The sequence below is a fragment of the Neodiprion pinetum genome, chromosome 5, assembly GCF_021155775.2.
Source record: "Neodiprion pinetum isolate iyNeoPine1 chromosome 5, iyNeoPine1.2, whole genome shotgun sequence".
NCBI classification, from domain to species: Eukaryota; Metazoa; Arthropoda; class Insecta; order Hymenoptera; family Diprionidae; genus Neodiprion; species Neodiprion pinetum.
The window spans coordinates 34,517,647-34,533,448 of NC_060236.1; the positions used below are offsets into that span (position 1 = coordinate 34,517,647).

The following is a 15,802-nucleotide window of genomic DNA, read 5'->3' on the forward strand; positions in this document are numbered from 1 at the left end:
AATTGTTTGAAATAGAAAAATATATCGATTGACGAGTACTGTGCGTTTATCATCTGCCAACTAATACCGCCCAGAACTTTTCCCCCACTGTATTCAGCTTCCGTTCTCGGTTTAATCGTTTTATCTCCTTGAATTCTGCCCATTTCCTTTTGGTTTCTGGATCTTTCGGTCCCCATTCGTCTGTTGGTTTAAATATCTAAAAGTCAAAAGTGAAACTCTTATACACAAGTATATAATTTAAAAAATCATGTATGATAAATTTGATACATACGTCGGACCATGGCTTATCTCTGTTCTGCAATCCGGTGATCATAGCCCATGCTGGAAATTGCACGATTCCAAAAAAAAGTAACGCCCATCCAGCAGCTGTAATAAATATTGTTAGATCATTTTGTACGTAGACATTGCCGTGTACAACTCTGGTATTTCAATCAATTTTATCGTTCACCGTAGGCTGATGTAGGATATTCCACGTCATTGTACACCAACGGGGTTATATTGATGAGGAAATAAATGAGGATGGTAAAGAGCATGAGAGGCGTCAACAGGCCCCAGCAGAATCGCCAGTAGAAAGACGGACGTTTCCCAGTCATGAATTCAATATCATCGAGAAAATTATCAACTCCTGAATCGGGCAGATAATATCTACTGTCATCATTTTTCTCAATTGTTTTGACCGGTGTTTTAAAGCAGTGATGCTCTATCGAGAATCGGTTAATGGACAGATTTGTCATGCCTGTTCTTGATGAACTGACAGTATTACTTATCTTTATCGAATAAAAGATAACTTCAGTCTTCATTCAATAAGAATCAAATAAAAACAAATAACAACAAAAAATATGTTGACCAGTGTATTGGAATTCCTGTTGTTCCGTAAAAAGTAGATAAACCTTACACTGGCTCGTAAATTTTTGACGCTATCAAATATGAACGTTACCGTAGACCCAAGAAATGCCGACCACTTCGAAGCACGCGAGACAAACCAGGATAAAAGTTCCGCCAAAGTAGTCGATCAAATTCAGTATGTATTGACCTCCCTTCGAAAAAAGAAAGATATACTGTATCGAGTGGCGATGAAAGAAATTATGCATCACTCACCGGAGTGCAGTAGATCGTCCCGAACAGAAATCCGACGATGCCGACTCCCAGTGCCACCATCCAATGCACAGAACTTGGAAACTGGTCCATGATGACACTGATCAACACATTGGAAACAGCTACGGCTGTTCCAACACCCAGGACGAATAGCATCAGGAAGAAGAGGACTGCAAAAAGTTGGGGAACGACGGTGAACTTGGCCAATGCGTCGGGATATGATATGAAGGCCAGTCCAGTTCCGCTCCGTACTACAGTGCTTATATCGTCACTACCCAATTCATAGGCCAAATTTCCGAGGATGCCAAATATCGTAGTGCCGGCGAGAAGACTTGTGAATAGGTCCAGGGTCGTCACAATGGTGCAGTCTCTGGAATGTTGAAAAATCAAGAGTAACTTAATAGAGTTAATGCAATTTCGTGGTTTTTTACAGAAAGTTTCTTGTAGTATCTTTATATCTTTCTAATTACTAGTTAGATCCCTACATATATGCCTAGAGCTAAGTTGGCTAACCTGATATGTACTCCGACAGAGACAAACGCTCTCTGCATACAGCCATGTCGTGATACAGACAGGTTATAATAAAGAGTTTTTTTAATCCTAAAACATCCAGCTCTAAAATACCCCATAATATTTCTGGATCGTAAATTTGTAAAACAAACCTTTTAACGTTGTGGCGAAAGTCGTTGTACGATGCGTACATGGTGACTGCCCCAAAACATACGCCGAGTGAAAAGAAAGCCTGGGTAACAGCTGCGTACCATACTTGAGGTTCGAAAATTTTCGTCCAAATCGGTTTGTACAAGAAGACGATGCCGTTGATCGCCCCCGGCAGAGTTACGGCTCTAACCAAGAGTACGATCATCATTGTGTAGGGGAACAAGGCCAGGAAGTAAGACGCCTTTCCCGCGCTTTTCATACCGCGTGAAAGAACAAGGATAACAGCAAGCCAACTTCCGGCTAAGCAAAGAACAAGTCTCCAGGACGGAGTACCAATTCCGTTGCTGATGTCGTCGGTCTCGTTCAGCACAACGTTTCTGAAAATTCAAGTCATGTTGTCAGTGGTTTTGTTTGTTCGATAGAGTGCAGGTTGGTGCAATGCTTACAGGAAGAAGAGCTCTGCAGAGCTTGATTGCGGACTGTTTGAAGTTGCGTTGCTGACTCCGGATGAACTATAACAAGTGTCGCCCCATTCTTCAAGGCACGTAGCCCACGGCAAAACCGATTGAAAGCTTGACAGCAGGTAAAATAACGTCAGAGCCATTAGCGCGCAGTAATATGTGGTTATGGAAAAGACTGCAACCGTGACACCGAAACCGATACCTGGAGGATAGTATATTGTGTAACAAGGAGGCAAACTCGGTTTTTTCAAGCGAAACGTAAGTTTGCAATATGAGTCGTGAGTGAGCCGAAAACGAATATTGCAAATTCGCGAGGCGAAAAGACCGTTGCCTCCTTGTTGCACACGATTCTTTACACAACAAGAGTATGTTACGGGTTTTTGCACGTAGCACGAAATTGAGGTTAGGTTCGCATAATGTCAGATTTGTTCGCGACGGCGCACGCGCACAGTGCGAAAAAGACTACTTTTAACTCCTAGGACTTGAATGTAGTCTTTTCAGTACTCCGTGCATGCGCATTCGTACTCATTCGACCGTCATAGAAACAGGTACGTAGTGCACAGAAACACTCATGGAAAAACGCGTCAAACGTACTCGCGTTATGTAAAAGCTATTTGTGCAAATCTTGAAAGTTGTACTTGGCCATTACGTGTTGCGTGGGTATAATCACGATGCTGAGAATATTATTCTTTAACACACTATCCCGAAAAATTGGAGTGTCTCAAAGTTCGGAGACAGTCGCAATTCGTAAGGTACCTTTGAACGCTGGTGATACCGACCAAATTTCAACGCAGGATCTGCTACTGAATTGGCCAAGGATCATCTCCATGTAGTAAAACGGTTTTCCGATAATGAAGAGCACAACGAGATACGGGATGAGAAAGGCTCCACCACCGTTTTCGTACGCGGTGTACGGAAACCGCCACACGTTTCCGAAACCAACGGAAAAAGCCACGCATGACATTAAGAATTCCATTCCGCTGCCCCACTTGGCCCTGGAGTTCCCATTGTTCGCCATTTCCAAGTCCTCGTTGGCAGCTCCGGAATCAGTGTTTTTATCCTGCATTTGTTCATCGGAAGAATGAGCATGAATTCAGCATATTCCAAATAACACAATATTATTTGATATACAAGTCTCGATGATGAATAAATGGTTCTTCAGGCGTTGAAACCATATGCCATCACTGCAAATTATATTCTGTACTGTTCACCTTGGAAGGATCATTGAACCTTATCGAGATTGCAGATTGCATTATAAGGCTTGTGGAGGCTCCTTCACAAATTCACTAAACAGATTAATACTTTAATACGTTCAACAAGAACGAGTAGATTGTCTGTTAACGTGACGCAACGAACCGATGCCTCAATATAAAAATATTTCCCCAAGGTCTGACAAGTATTACTGCCATACGATTAAATGTAAGTGCTCAAACAGCTCATCAATAACTATTGAACGCGGTGATCACTCCTTGTCTGGCAGCGATCGAACCGTGTTGTAAAATTGAGCTACTTTAATCCAGGGTCATCCTTCATTGTCTCATCTTCTCAAGTGTCAACAAAATCTATATGAGGTCAAACAGTCCCCATGGGCCACGTGAGCTTGCATCAAAACAAACTTCGGTCACGTATAATTCTTCGGATGATTGAATAGGCGTCTCCAAGATTTGTACATTGACTTGATACATATTATATTAACATGCGACAAAATAAAAAACGAACGATATAGCTCACGTCGGATTTCGCAGTCGTGCATACGCACCTTGTCATTGTCCATGATACGGTGGATATGGTTCAACATCTACCCTACGAACATCTCCGTCCTTCCGAGTCGATCACATGAGAACAACTACTCAAAGTTTCAATGTACTTATCCACGAGTTGAGCGGTGCTTGTTATTATTGTTACTTACCACGAATTGAACCGAATTCCTGCGAGACTGCACGATGTCAATTTCGGACGTTCGTTAAATCCGGGCAATAGTTTCGGAAAACGGATAAAAAAAATAATTGGTTGCCAATTTTGAAATTTCGCATATAAATACGTTTGCGATTTTATCTTGGTTCTGTGCGTAATCTTGCACTATGAGAATCTGCAAGGGTTTGCAGAGTTTTAATTCCTATACGCTGTCCGCATTTTGGAAAAGCCTTGGGCTAAATATTAACCGACGATAAGTTATTATACAGATAATATTTTGCGACGTTTATAACACCGTCGGTGGAATAGGCGTGGAAGTAAGCGTGACGCGAAATAGTAAAAAAAAATTTATTTATCCAATAAACATTGCAAATCCTATAATCACCCATTTGAGGCTATCGCCGAGGAATTGTGTTTTGGGGAGCACTATCTTTATCCGATGACCAATAATTCACGCAGTAAAATTGTGTTAGAGATAAGCGTTATTGCGATATTTTCCATCGTCCACAAGTCACTTCAGACGCCATAAACGTCTTGCAACTGATTATGAATAACACGGTACGCAACAACTGATCCTCACAAAGTTTGACAATGAAAGTAAATCTCAAGCCTACTAAATTGCAAGAACACATAGCTTGAAGTGGGACGAGTTGGCACACCGCTTGCACAAGTTTAAAGCGTGCAGTTTGCGCGCCGCTTAGTTTATCTGTAACTCTTGCAAACATCGTAGAGCTACGCGAAACGTGCCAACGACCGGCCTTTGTACAAAGCTGCCGTGTAACCGTTCGCACCAAGCCAAAACGACCAAATGCTGTCAATAAAGTTTACACCTGCCTAGGCTATAAGCATTGACTCCCTACTTCCAGGCTTCTAAAAATGTATATCTGGAGTTAGTTCATTGTTTACATTATACAAAGTAATTGCACTGGAAGTAGACGCGTATTTTTTTATTCTTTTTCAGGTGTTATCTTATTCTATTCTGTTTGTTTTTTGCTTAACCGCGTGACATGCCATGAAGCTCACTGTGAGCTGAATATATTCGATCTTAAAAGGTTTGAGTGAAAAATTGTAAGGTGGTCGAAACGATACTGCAATTATGGTGGATTTAGATGATTGGCATGCATATACATAGATTCGATCTAGGTGTAATTTGATGAAAGCTACTTGAAGAAGAGATCATAAAGTCCGTTCGAAGAAGATTTCGCTTTCATGTCTTTGAAGGACTCCCACTCGAGGCGATGCTTGGGGTCGTTCGGACCCCACTTGGAGGTAGGTTGAAAAGCATTCCTGAATGTCTGGCAAAGGGAAAACATTCGCTATAGAAAAGCATTGAAAATTTTTACACACAATTCACGCATGCCCTTTTCACTGACCTCTGCAACCGAAGAGCTTTTCTTTGTATACAGCTGATAAACGATCCATCCAAAGATCTGCAACACCGCAAAGCCCAGGATCGCCCAACCAGCGGCTAGAGACGCATTCATGAAATCGGTTAAAATTGTGATTGAAACTGGCAAAGATGGCGAGGCGCAATATGTCACAAACCGTAAGCAGAAGTTGGGAACATAGTGTCATTGTATGTCGGCGGCTCGTATATTGCTACCGTGTATACCAGAATCACGATCATCAAAAGGGGAGTGACGATCATCCAACAAACTCTCCAATAAATCCCGGGCCTCACGCCTGTCATGAATTCCACATCATCAATGAACTTCCGGAGACCGTAGATCCAAAAGACTGTCAGAATTTCTACGGTCCCAACAATTATGGCGACGAATGTCCCGCCGTAGTAATCCACAAGGGTCAATATCCACTGTCCGCCCTGTAAGATAGAGGGAGAGATGCTATCAGCGAAATTGCTATTGTGATTAATCGTGAAATCCGTTAATGGGTCTTCGCTGATCGCCGATACCCGCATTGGCTATCAATCTTACCGGCGTGACGTAAACAAGGCCGATACAATAACCGACGACGGATATGATGAGCATGATTTTCCACTGGTTGACGTCAGGAAACCGATCGCAAACCACACTGAACGCCGCACCACAGAGCGCCATGGCACTGCCCACTCCAAGGACCAACATCATGACGAAGAAGAGGACCGAAAAGAGCTGGGGAACGAACGTGAACCTGGCCAAGGCTTCCGGGTACGAAATAAAAGCCAGGCCAGTTCCGCCCCGAACTACGGTGCTCACGTCATCCGTCCCCATTTCGTAGGCCAGGTTACCAAGGATTCCGAATATCGTGCAGCCGGCAATGAGGCTGGTGAACGTGTCCAAGGTCGTGACGATCATTACATCCCTACAAGCAGCTATGGGTTGTACATAACTGGACGTTGGTGCTGTTGACGGGCTTGATCACTTACCTGTAAAGCTTGTGGTTGAAGTTGTTGTAGGAAGAATACATCACGATAGCCCCAAAGCAGACACTGAGAGAGAAGAAACACTGCGTTATGGCAGCGTACCAGACTGTTGGTGACCAAAGCTTAGTCCAGTCTGGAGTAATGAAGAACATAATTCCGATCCCGGAACCGGAAAGGGTCACCGCCCTAATCAGAAGTGCGATCATGACAACGTAGGGGAAAAGTGCGAGGAAGTAGGCAGCCTTTCCTGAACTCTTGACCCCGCGAAAGAGAACCATGTAAACAGCGATCCAACTGACAAGCAAACAGAGGCTGAGCTGCCAAGATGGTGTTCCAATGCCTTCGTCAATGGAGTCAACCTCGTTGAGAACAACCTTTCTGAAATAAAGATCGACGGTTGGTTTTTTTGTCTCGGTTTGGTTTACAGCCGATGCGTGTTTGTCGATTTCCTACAGGAAGTATAACTCAGCTGAACTCTGTAGCGACCCGTTTCCGGTAACTGCAGTAATGTTCACGGAGCCTCCAGAGTCGAAACAAGTCGATCCCCATTCCTCACGACACGTTGCCCAAGGGAGTTCCGACTGGAAACTGACCACCAAATAGAACAGGGTTATGGCCATCAACACTGTGTAGTACGAAACAACGCATAGCGCAGCTATCAGCTGGCCATATCCGATCCCTGAGAGCAGAAAATTAACCAAGCATCAATATTTCTAGTTGCCATTAGCAAGGTCCTTTGCCTAGGTTTGCAAGTACAGTTTTATTGGTAAATCGGGAGTCAAGAATTAACTAAAGAACACCTTCCCACCTTTCATAGCCGGGGAAAGCGACCATACTTTAATGCACGACTTGCTCGTAAATTGGCCCAGGATTGCCTCCAAATAATAGAATGGCTTGCCGACTATTAGTAGGACGATTATGTATGGAATGAGGAAAGCTCCGCCGCCATTTTGGTACGCTGTATAAGGAAATCTCCAGATGTTACCCAACCCTACGGAAGTCGCAATGCAGGACATCAGGAACTCTAAGCCCCCTCCCCATTCTGCTCTGATTGCCTGAAAAGTTTTCACTATTTTTACGAATATGAATTCGCAAAGAATTTTCGAATGCTAATAAATAACTAAGGACAAGCTCGATACTAAAATGTTTAGTAGTTCCAGCTTGAATAATTCCTAAAAACTGAGTAAGAAATCCTTGTCTAGACTAGAATACCCGCTTCAAGAGCTTTTCACCAAGTTTCCAACAAAATTACGATATAGCATAGTAAAGAAAAATCTTTGTCGCAATACACGTTGAAAAAGTGAATTCTTACGAATACTCAAAGAATGGAGAAAGATTGCAAAACAGATTAGATATATTTAAGTATGAAATACTGCAAAACGTATTCATCAGAAAATATGCAAATATACATTTATAACGTATACAGTGAAAGAATCAAAGTTTACCAAGTAATAGTGGTCTTCAAAAATTATAAAATTATTGAAGTCATTGTTTGTATAAATTTAATTCCAATTAAAATTAACGGTTATAGAATTACCCTACTTTGTTCTAATTGTAAGTAATTAAGCTTTGCATCAATTAAAAAACGTTACCTGCGGCTTGTTCTCTGAAACGACCATCTTTTCCATACCATATAGAGATTAATAAACCCTTAAAACGAACAATCGACACCTGCAGAAATTTTTCCACCGGGTTAAAAAGTTCGTTTCCGTTCCTTCATAAACGGTTCACCCGGGTTGTGATACCTTTCGTTGTTCCCAGTTAACGCTCAGCAATGTTCACTCACAGCCGGCAAAACCGCACTGCGAGCACGCCGCGGGTAAACTCGAGTCACAGTGATATTTTTTTGGTTTACTGACTGAACGAGGGATTGACGTCTCGCTGTTTGTCTGCGTCACATACCTACTCTTGAACAGTTCGACAAGGTGCGTCCTTGAGCAATTGTAACAGATATCTCTTATCCGGCACATATTACGCATCTGCAGAAGACGTTCTGGATAAGATAGAGCAACGCAATGCGAAGATTTCGACACGAAGGAATCGTGGACGCACTATTAATCATCCTTCGTGTACTAGGGCTGACAGGCGCGGCAAAATTACTAGGGTATAGTCGTGGAGCACTCCGCACCTCGAAATTTAGTACATGTAGATATGCAAATCTTAGATATTTGCAGTTTCGAAATATTAAATTTATATAACGCGAGCACGTTTTACGCGATTTTCCATACGTTTTTTACGTACACCAAGATGCTCGTTTTTATGACGATCAAGTGAGTCTGCGAACGCGCATGTGCGGAGTACTGCAAAGATCACTTTCAAGCCCTAGGAGTTGAAAGTAGTTTTTTCTGTACTGCGCGCATGCGCGGTCGTGAACATATCTGACATTACGCGACCCTAACCTCAATTTCGTGAAAAATCTCTCAACGTATTCTTCATATATAAAGAATCGTGTGCAACAACGAGGCAACCGTCTTTTTGCCTCGCGTATTCGCAATATTCATCTTCACCTCACCTACGACTGATATTGCAAACTTGATCTCTCGAAAAGACCGAGGTTGCCGCCTTATTACACAATATTCTATTTGTTTAAATTACTAGAATATCAATGGTTCTGCATGATCACTTATTGGACGATGTAGCTATAATGCATATTCACCAAGATGTAGCTGAAGTATTAGATCTTAATAACCTTCTGATAAACGAATTCATCAAGCTTAACAATTACCGAAAGGCAACTTTAAGTATATGAAAGAAAAATAAGTGTATTTTGTATAAAAAAGACTGAAAATCTTAACGGCGATATTTTATGCTAGTACAAATTAACCCCCCTCCCTTCGCACACACACCTACACTGAGCACCTACACACTCGAAAATATACATTCTGCCGCGTCTGATAGAGCAATTCTTCGTATTGGTAGTTCAACTACCGAACGATAAACAATAAAGTTACGAACACCTGGACGGAATTGATACCGGGATGATAGAGCCCCCTTCTCAATGCTGTCAAAAATATCGACCCCATTGTAAACCATAATCGGGAAATAGTTGATAGGTAAATGAACAGCACGAATAAAGAAATATCTGTTTTCTAAAACCGAACAAAAAAAAAAAACAGAAGAGAAAAAAAAACTTCAAGGGTGAAATTGCAATTCTGTTAATATCGGTCTATTCTTTTGACAGTCGTTTCAGCATCGCACTGTATGTTAATATTGAAAGCACGCTTAATGGAGATGGTCGAGACGAGATTTGAAATTCGCTCTAAAAGCATTAGTTATTTTTGCGTTAATTTTGGGAAAAGTTACAAGGTCATTTTTCATTACGTATCAATGACTCAAGTATTTCGCTTTAGAAAAAACAAAAATCCCATTTACGACGAGGATTAATTTTTGGCCATTCTGATACTCTTAGCTTTGTATACAGATAATTATCATTCATCGACGAGTGGTTAAAAAGGGTAATTGTTGTATCAGATCGCTTTCGACACAATCCCTGGTTAAATCTAGCTTTAATTAAAAAGATACGATAATGACGAGTTACACAGGTTTTTTGATTTCATCGATTTGACAATTAGTCATTTAACTACATAGTAACATCGCTACGTTAAATATTGTCATCGGGTAGTCTGTTTTTTAATTGGACAGAGAATTCACCAGCAAGTAGTTATCAGGAAAATATCAAGACGTAAAATGTATCACCGATAACAAAGTGAGACTTTGCAATTATTTCGATCACTTTATCTCGACAACTCAACGGAATTTGGTATTCTTCTTTGATCTATCGTATTGAAATTTTTATATCATATTGTCTAAAATACAACTTCACAGAATTGTTGTGACACGAAGAAAAAGATTGTATGGTAGGGCAGCTCAGGCCTGCGATAATCCATATCAGGAATTATTATTATTCACCAACATAGCTGCTAATCGATTTTATCGGTACTTTTTTAATCCCGTACTATATAATTGTTTTGAATTACAGACAACTTCGTCCAACGACAAAGATGGATTGTATGGTAGAGTAGCATCGATCATAATCGATCTTTTGACTGACTGATCATAATGGAAATTGCCGCAGAATACATTTTTATAATACAGCTGTATCGTAGGGTGGTTCTTATTTTGATTATGTCGGAATTTCTTCGCGTTCACTCCCCAAAAGTAATTGACATATATTATAAATTACTTTAAGACTATATATCATTAAAAAAATTCTTCTAGCTATTTGGCAGGAAATTTAATGCCCTACAAAAAAGATCTCTTGTAAAATTCTGGTAAATATTTATCATGGTATCAACGAAGAACTGACTTAATTTTTTTCACTAATATTGTGACAAATATTAATTTTACAAAAATTTTACGTGCGACCTTTTTTGTAGAGCAATAAATTTTCTATAGAATAGCCAGAGGATTCAAATGTATGCATTTTTCCATATAAAAGTTCGACTGCTTGACTGCTATCGGAAAAATTCGGGTTTCGCCAGATTTTTTTTTATACATATATATTGATTACTTCTAGGGGGGAGCGCAAAGAAGTTCCGATATGACCAAAATAAGAATCACCCTACTGTATAGGTACTCTGTATAAAGTATAGTATTAAAAAATGATGCGATCACTAGGTAGATTTTCTATCTCTAATGCTATGAAATCGTCTGTGACACCTATCTCATCTCTTTATTTGCGTAACATGTAATAAATATTTAAATAAAATTTTACGTTTTGGGGTTTTGTCTTTGAAGGTAATTATTTGACTCTGATATTTTTCGTTTTTGCAACGTGTATTCTCATATTTTAATTGTCTTTTCACGCGCCACGCATATAAATAAAAAATAGTTGCATAAAAAAGCTACACTAGGTACAATAAAAAGAGCATAGTACAAAACAAGTACAAAAAAGGCTTTAGCTATACAATTATGTGCATGTATATAGTATATACTAATACGTATCATAAATTCATAATTGTACGATTTGAAATAGCCTGATAACTATTACAATTACAATTACAATAATTATTTTTGCTATTACTTACGGTTAATAACGTTAAATAATTATTATACTACAGTAGACAGTACGTCGCGACGATAGTATTAAACTATACATAAAATTATGATATGTAGCCGCAAAGGAGCCAATCAGATCCTTGTTCCGTTTTTACCTGTTTAAAAATAATTTGTGGATTGTTATGAAAAAAAAATTTGAGCTACAAACCGCTTGGCCAGCAACGTTTGCAGACAGTTTATCTAAGACTTATAAGTAATCACGTCGTCTGTAAGCTCCCTGACTTGACACATTGGCATAGCATTACAATCGGCACGCTCAGACATAGGTATCATGAATATCATTGCAAAGATTGTGCGCACTGTGATAGCGGACATTGCAATTTTATCTATAATAAACTTCCTTCCACTTTTATTTTCGTTTCTCTCTATTTTCCCTGCCATACAAACGACAGAGTTCACACCTCAAGCTTTGAACACGAATTGATAATGGACTCTATAATTGTAAAATAGAAAATAAAATTTTTAAAAAGAACATAGGCTCTACAGCTTGCAATTTTTACGTATCTTAAGTAATCAATACATATGTCGCATATTTGTTCAGTATGCAATTTACCTAGTTTTACGAATAGCACTATCGCAATTATAAGGTTGATTTTACTTTAAATACCACAGACATTAAGAAAAAAAAAAACCTAGTGCGTATCTTCAATCGATAACGAATAATCATTTCCACGTGTAGAATAGGTAAAACAGAAATAATTTGTTCATCGCGATGTTTATATTTGTGTTGGCCTCCATGAAAAATTTATATCATACTTTAAAAACGTGTTGTAACTAATTTCACGACCTATCCAATTGCTTCTACACTTTACACGCATCATAAAAACAATTACGTTATCTAGTGGATACGTCTGTATAACTCGGTCAATGTATTTCGAAATATAACGAGTTTTCTCCATACGGAACGGCTTGTATCCTCTTGAACCACAACTTACGAGCTAAGTAAAATCAATTAAAGCAATTCTCCCAAAATCGTTACCAGATTTCATCCGCCATTTTTTTCAGCTTCATCACTAATACTTTATAACTAATCTCTTTTGTGACCTACTATTATTATTTTATTTTGTTAAGGCTAAACAGAAGTCTCGGAATTAAGTCGTAGCAAAAATTTGTTAGACTTGGGATGTGCGAGTTGCTCGGTGAGATTAAAATGCGGTATCCTATGCACTGTGCAAAGCAGCGCGATTTCGCCCTGCCGTAGTTGAAATTCACAACCAGAGGTCAGAGATCTCGACGGCAATTCCCCTTCGCAAACTAAAGCCCAATGCTGAGACCTCCTCTGCCGTTCTTTTTCATTAGCCAGGACAGGACCCGGAGCGAAAAACGGCTCCAGGAAGGCACGAGGGGCCGCATCTTGGGCAAGACACCTAGCGAGCCGCCCCAAAATCGATTCTACCGAGTGTCGAGGCTGCTGACGCGTTACCCGTAAATATTTCTGAAGGGCCCGCGCCATAGATGGAAAAACAGCCTGTGCCGCCTCCATCGGATCCATTGGGCCCGGATTTGGTGCGGATTCGGCTTCCGAATGGAGGCGTTTTATGTGAGCGAACGCCTCCTCGGCAGCGGTGATTAGACGTGCCTTACGCTTTCTCACCCGACGCTCGTAATCGTGTTCCTCGTAAAAACGCTCGTTATGACTTGAGTCACGCCGACGGGCTTGAGCTGCGAGGACTGCTCGGTCCCCACCAGCTCCACGTTGAGTGACAGTGGTCCCGGAGCCACCGTCAACCTCGTAGAACTTGAAACTGGACTGTTTTCTATTGGATTTCGAAACCGGCAGGCGCTCTAGATAAGGATTGTAAACAGGAAACTCTGTGTAATACTTTTTCAGAACCCATACAGCCGCTCTCTGGATTGACAATTGCCCTATAGCATAAGATCTCGATTCTCCGTCTGGAGATCGTACTACCTGTAATAATCAACAATCGCGTATTAATTGGTTTTGACAGAGTAAACGTTCAACTTGAATTTTCTGAGCAAAATATTTTACCTTGAGATAAAACGTGGGCTGCAGGTGACGAATTTCAACAAGCAGTACGGCCACATAGTGAATAAACAAGAGAGTGTCGGTCAGAGTTCCAGCGTAGCTTACTAAGCTCTTATACTCTGTAATTTCCCCGTTTGCTGCAGTCTTTGCACTTTCCGTCAGCTGAAAACAAAAAACGCGACAAATTACTCTGTGAACAAAATTTACAAACTACACTTTAAAGAATTAAAAAACGGAAGATATGTACCTGAACAACGTAAAAAAGCCAGTACGTGCAAATGCACAACAGCGTTAGCATCAGTACACCAAATCTGAATAGGAATATTCGAGGCATGGTGGCGTTCGCAGGTCTGAGAAAGACTGCCCAACTCCCGATCCCTAACAAGACAAGCTTGAAAGCCAGGCCTACAAGCTGCCCCTTGCACTCTGCGTTGCAGGAAAGACGTTGAAGCCTTTGTTGAAGAGTAAGGACATTAGTCGAGTCTGGAAAGAAGCCCAGCTTCGGGAGCACAACCATCGCTATAGGGCTGAAGAACGCACTAATTCCAAGGACCGTTGTAACTGCTGGTCCCACGTAACGGTTACACGTGAAACCAAAGGATCCGTCACTCTCGTTCTGCCAGTTGCTGACATCTTCTGTCGATTCCGACCTATCTGAGGTGTTTCCAGTAACTGCGGTCGTATTTTCTCCCCAGTTTTCATCCTGAGGCAATATCTGCACCTCGATCACCTCTTGGCCCAAGTGGTCGACATTCTCCCCACGCACATTGACAGTTGTCTGAAACGGAGCCATTTCACTGGGGTCCAAATTCTGCCTTTCCTTTCTTTGGCTGCGGCTACTTCTGTAAAAGAAAAAAATTAGTCGATAACAGTTCTATGCTGAAGAAATAAAATTTTCTTAATATTTAACGGTTCAAGTTTCTAGTTCCTAATTCAAGAGATAGCATCTAGGGTGGCATTCTAGTCTGTAATTCCAGACTTTTCCCAACCCATAAAAAATCATAGCACTGTTATTGACTTAAACAATTACTATGAAAATAAGATACCGAAAACAAAGAATCTTGCAAAGTCTGAAACACTTGAATATAAAACATGACTAGGCTATCAGTGACAAACTTGAATCCTGAGGTTTCTGTGTCAGGAGATGTAACAAACAATAACAAATAATAACCATATACCTCGACGACCTGTGAGAATATTGACGATTGTGGTGATGAGATTTGTTGTTGTGTGATCTATGATGCTTTTGCGAGCCTCTACTGTGGTGGCTGTGGCTATGGCTATGCTCGCTAGCCCCTGACTTCACGCTCTCCGTCTCCATGCCCTCCGCACAGGCAACAGCCAGCTAACCCATACAAGCATTACCTCCTCTTGTGGATTTAATCCGAAAAATCGCCGACTTCCAAGCTTGGTGATATTAATAACAAAGCGAGTATAGCTTTAGGGTTTGACACTTCCGTTTTCCTCTCTTGTGAAATCTCATGTTAATTTATTCATTCGTTTACTCGTACCATGTATTCAAAACAATCTCTTGATTTGTTTTTTTATTTATTTACTTATTTATATAGTTATATGTCACTGAACTCTTCATGGTTATTTTCTTCTTTTTTCATACTTCCATTAATTTTCTCTATTTACCCATGATCGTACATGGAGTAATTATGGTGTTTCTGAAGGTTGGTCGATTTTTAGCTAGGCTGATATTCGTCACAGGTATTTTACACGGCGGCATCAGTATCGGACCAAAGTGACGCCGACACACCTAATGTTTACGACTACGAACCCCCTTGAAGCTTGCGCTGGTTGTTAACCGCAGCTGCATTCCGAGATAATTAACGCGATGAGGGGGTTGAGGGGTAGCAACGATCGCTGCGCTTCCACGCTTTCCATATATATATGACGCTTTCACGCCTCATGGCTCAGCAGCAATCTTCAAGCCCGGTATCCACACGCGACAGATCAAGTACTACCGTGATATAAGAAGATAAGGTGTGTTCCTCCGGCGGACGCACTTTCGTCCCGTACTGCGCCGACCATGTGGAAGCCATCTTAAAAATATACGACGCTATATTGCATCCACACTTTAAAATGTACGCCATGTGCGCTAAGCGATCTCGAATGCGATTGGTTGAAAATCCAAGACGGCCTTCACATGGTCGGGGCATGCAATTGGTTCCGAGAGACAACTGCGCAGGTACATCTTATCGTCTTTACATTGTAACATCCGACCGGAACGTCCGTATGTTTTATCGACTATTATTACTG

General features: G+C 40.9%; 1 protein-coding gene and 1 pseudogene across 1 annotated transcript; both read right to left on the reverse strand.

Moving 5' to 3' along the window:
- Positions 1 to 29: 29 nt before the first annotated feature.
- LOC124220128 (uncharacterized) lies at positions 30 to 9,041 on the reverse strand (annotated as a pseudogene).
- Positions 9,042 to 9,680: 639 nt separating this feature from the next.
- Positions 9,681 to 15,653, reverse strand: Vang (Strabismus domain-containing protein Vang). The gene is made up of 4 exons (XM_046628593.2): positions 14,716 to 15,653; positions 13,785 to 14,379; positions 13,541 to 13,699; positions 9,681 to 13,459 (listed from the first exon to the last, which is right to left on the reverse strand). The coding sequence occupies exons 1-4, from the start codon at positions 14,856 to 14,858 to the stop codon at positions 12,623 to 12,625; spliced, it is 1,734 nt and encodes a 577-aa protein (XP_046484549.1). The 5' UTR covers positions 14,859 to 15,653; the 3' UTR covers positions 9,681 to 12,622.
- Positions 15,654 to 15,802: the final 149 nt, after the last annotated feature.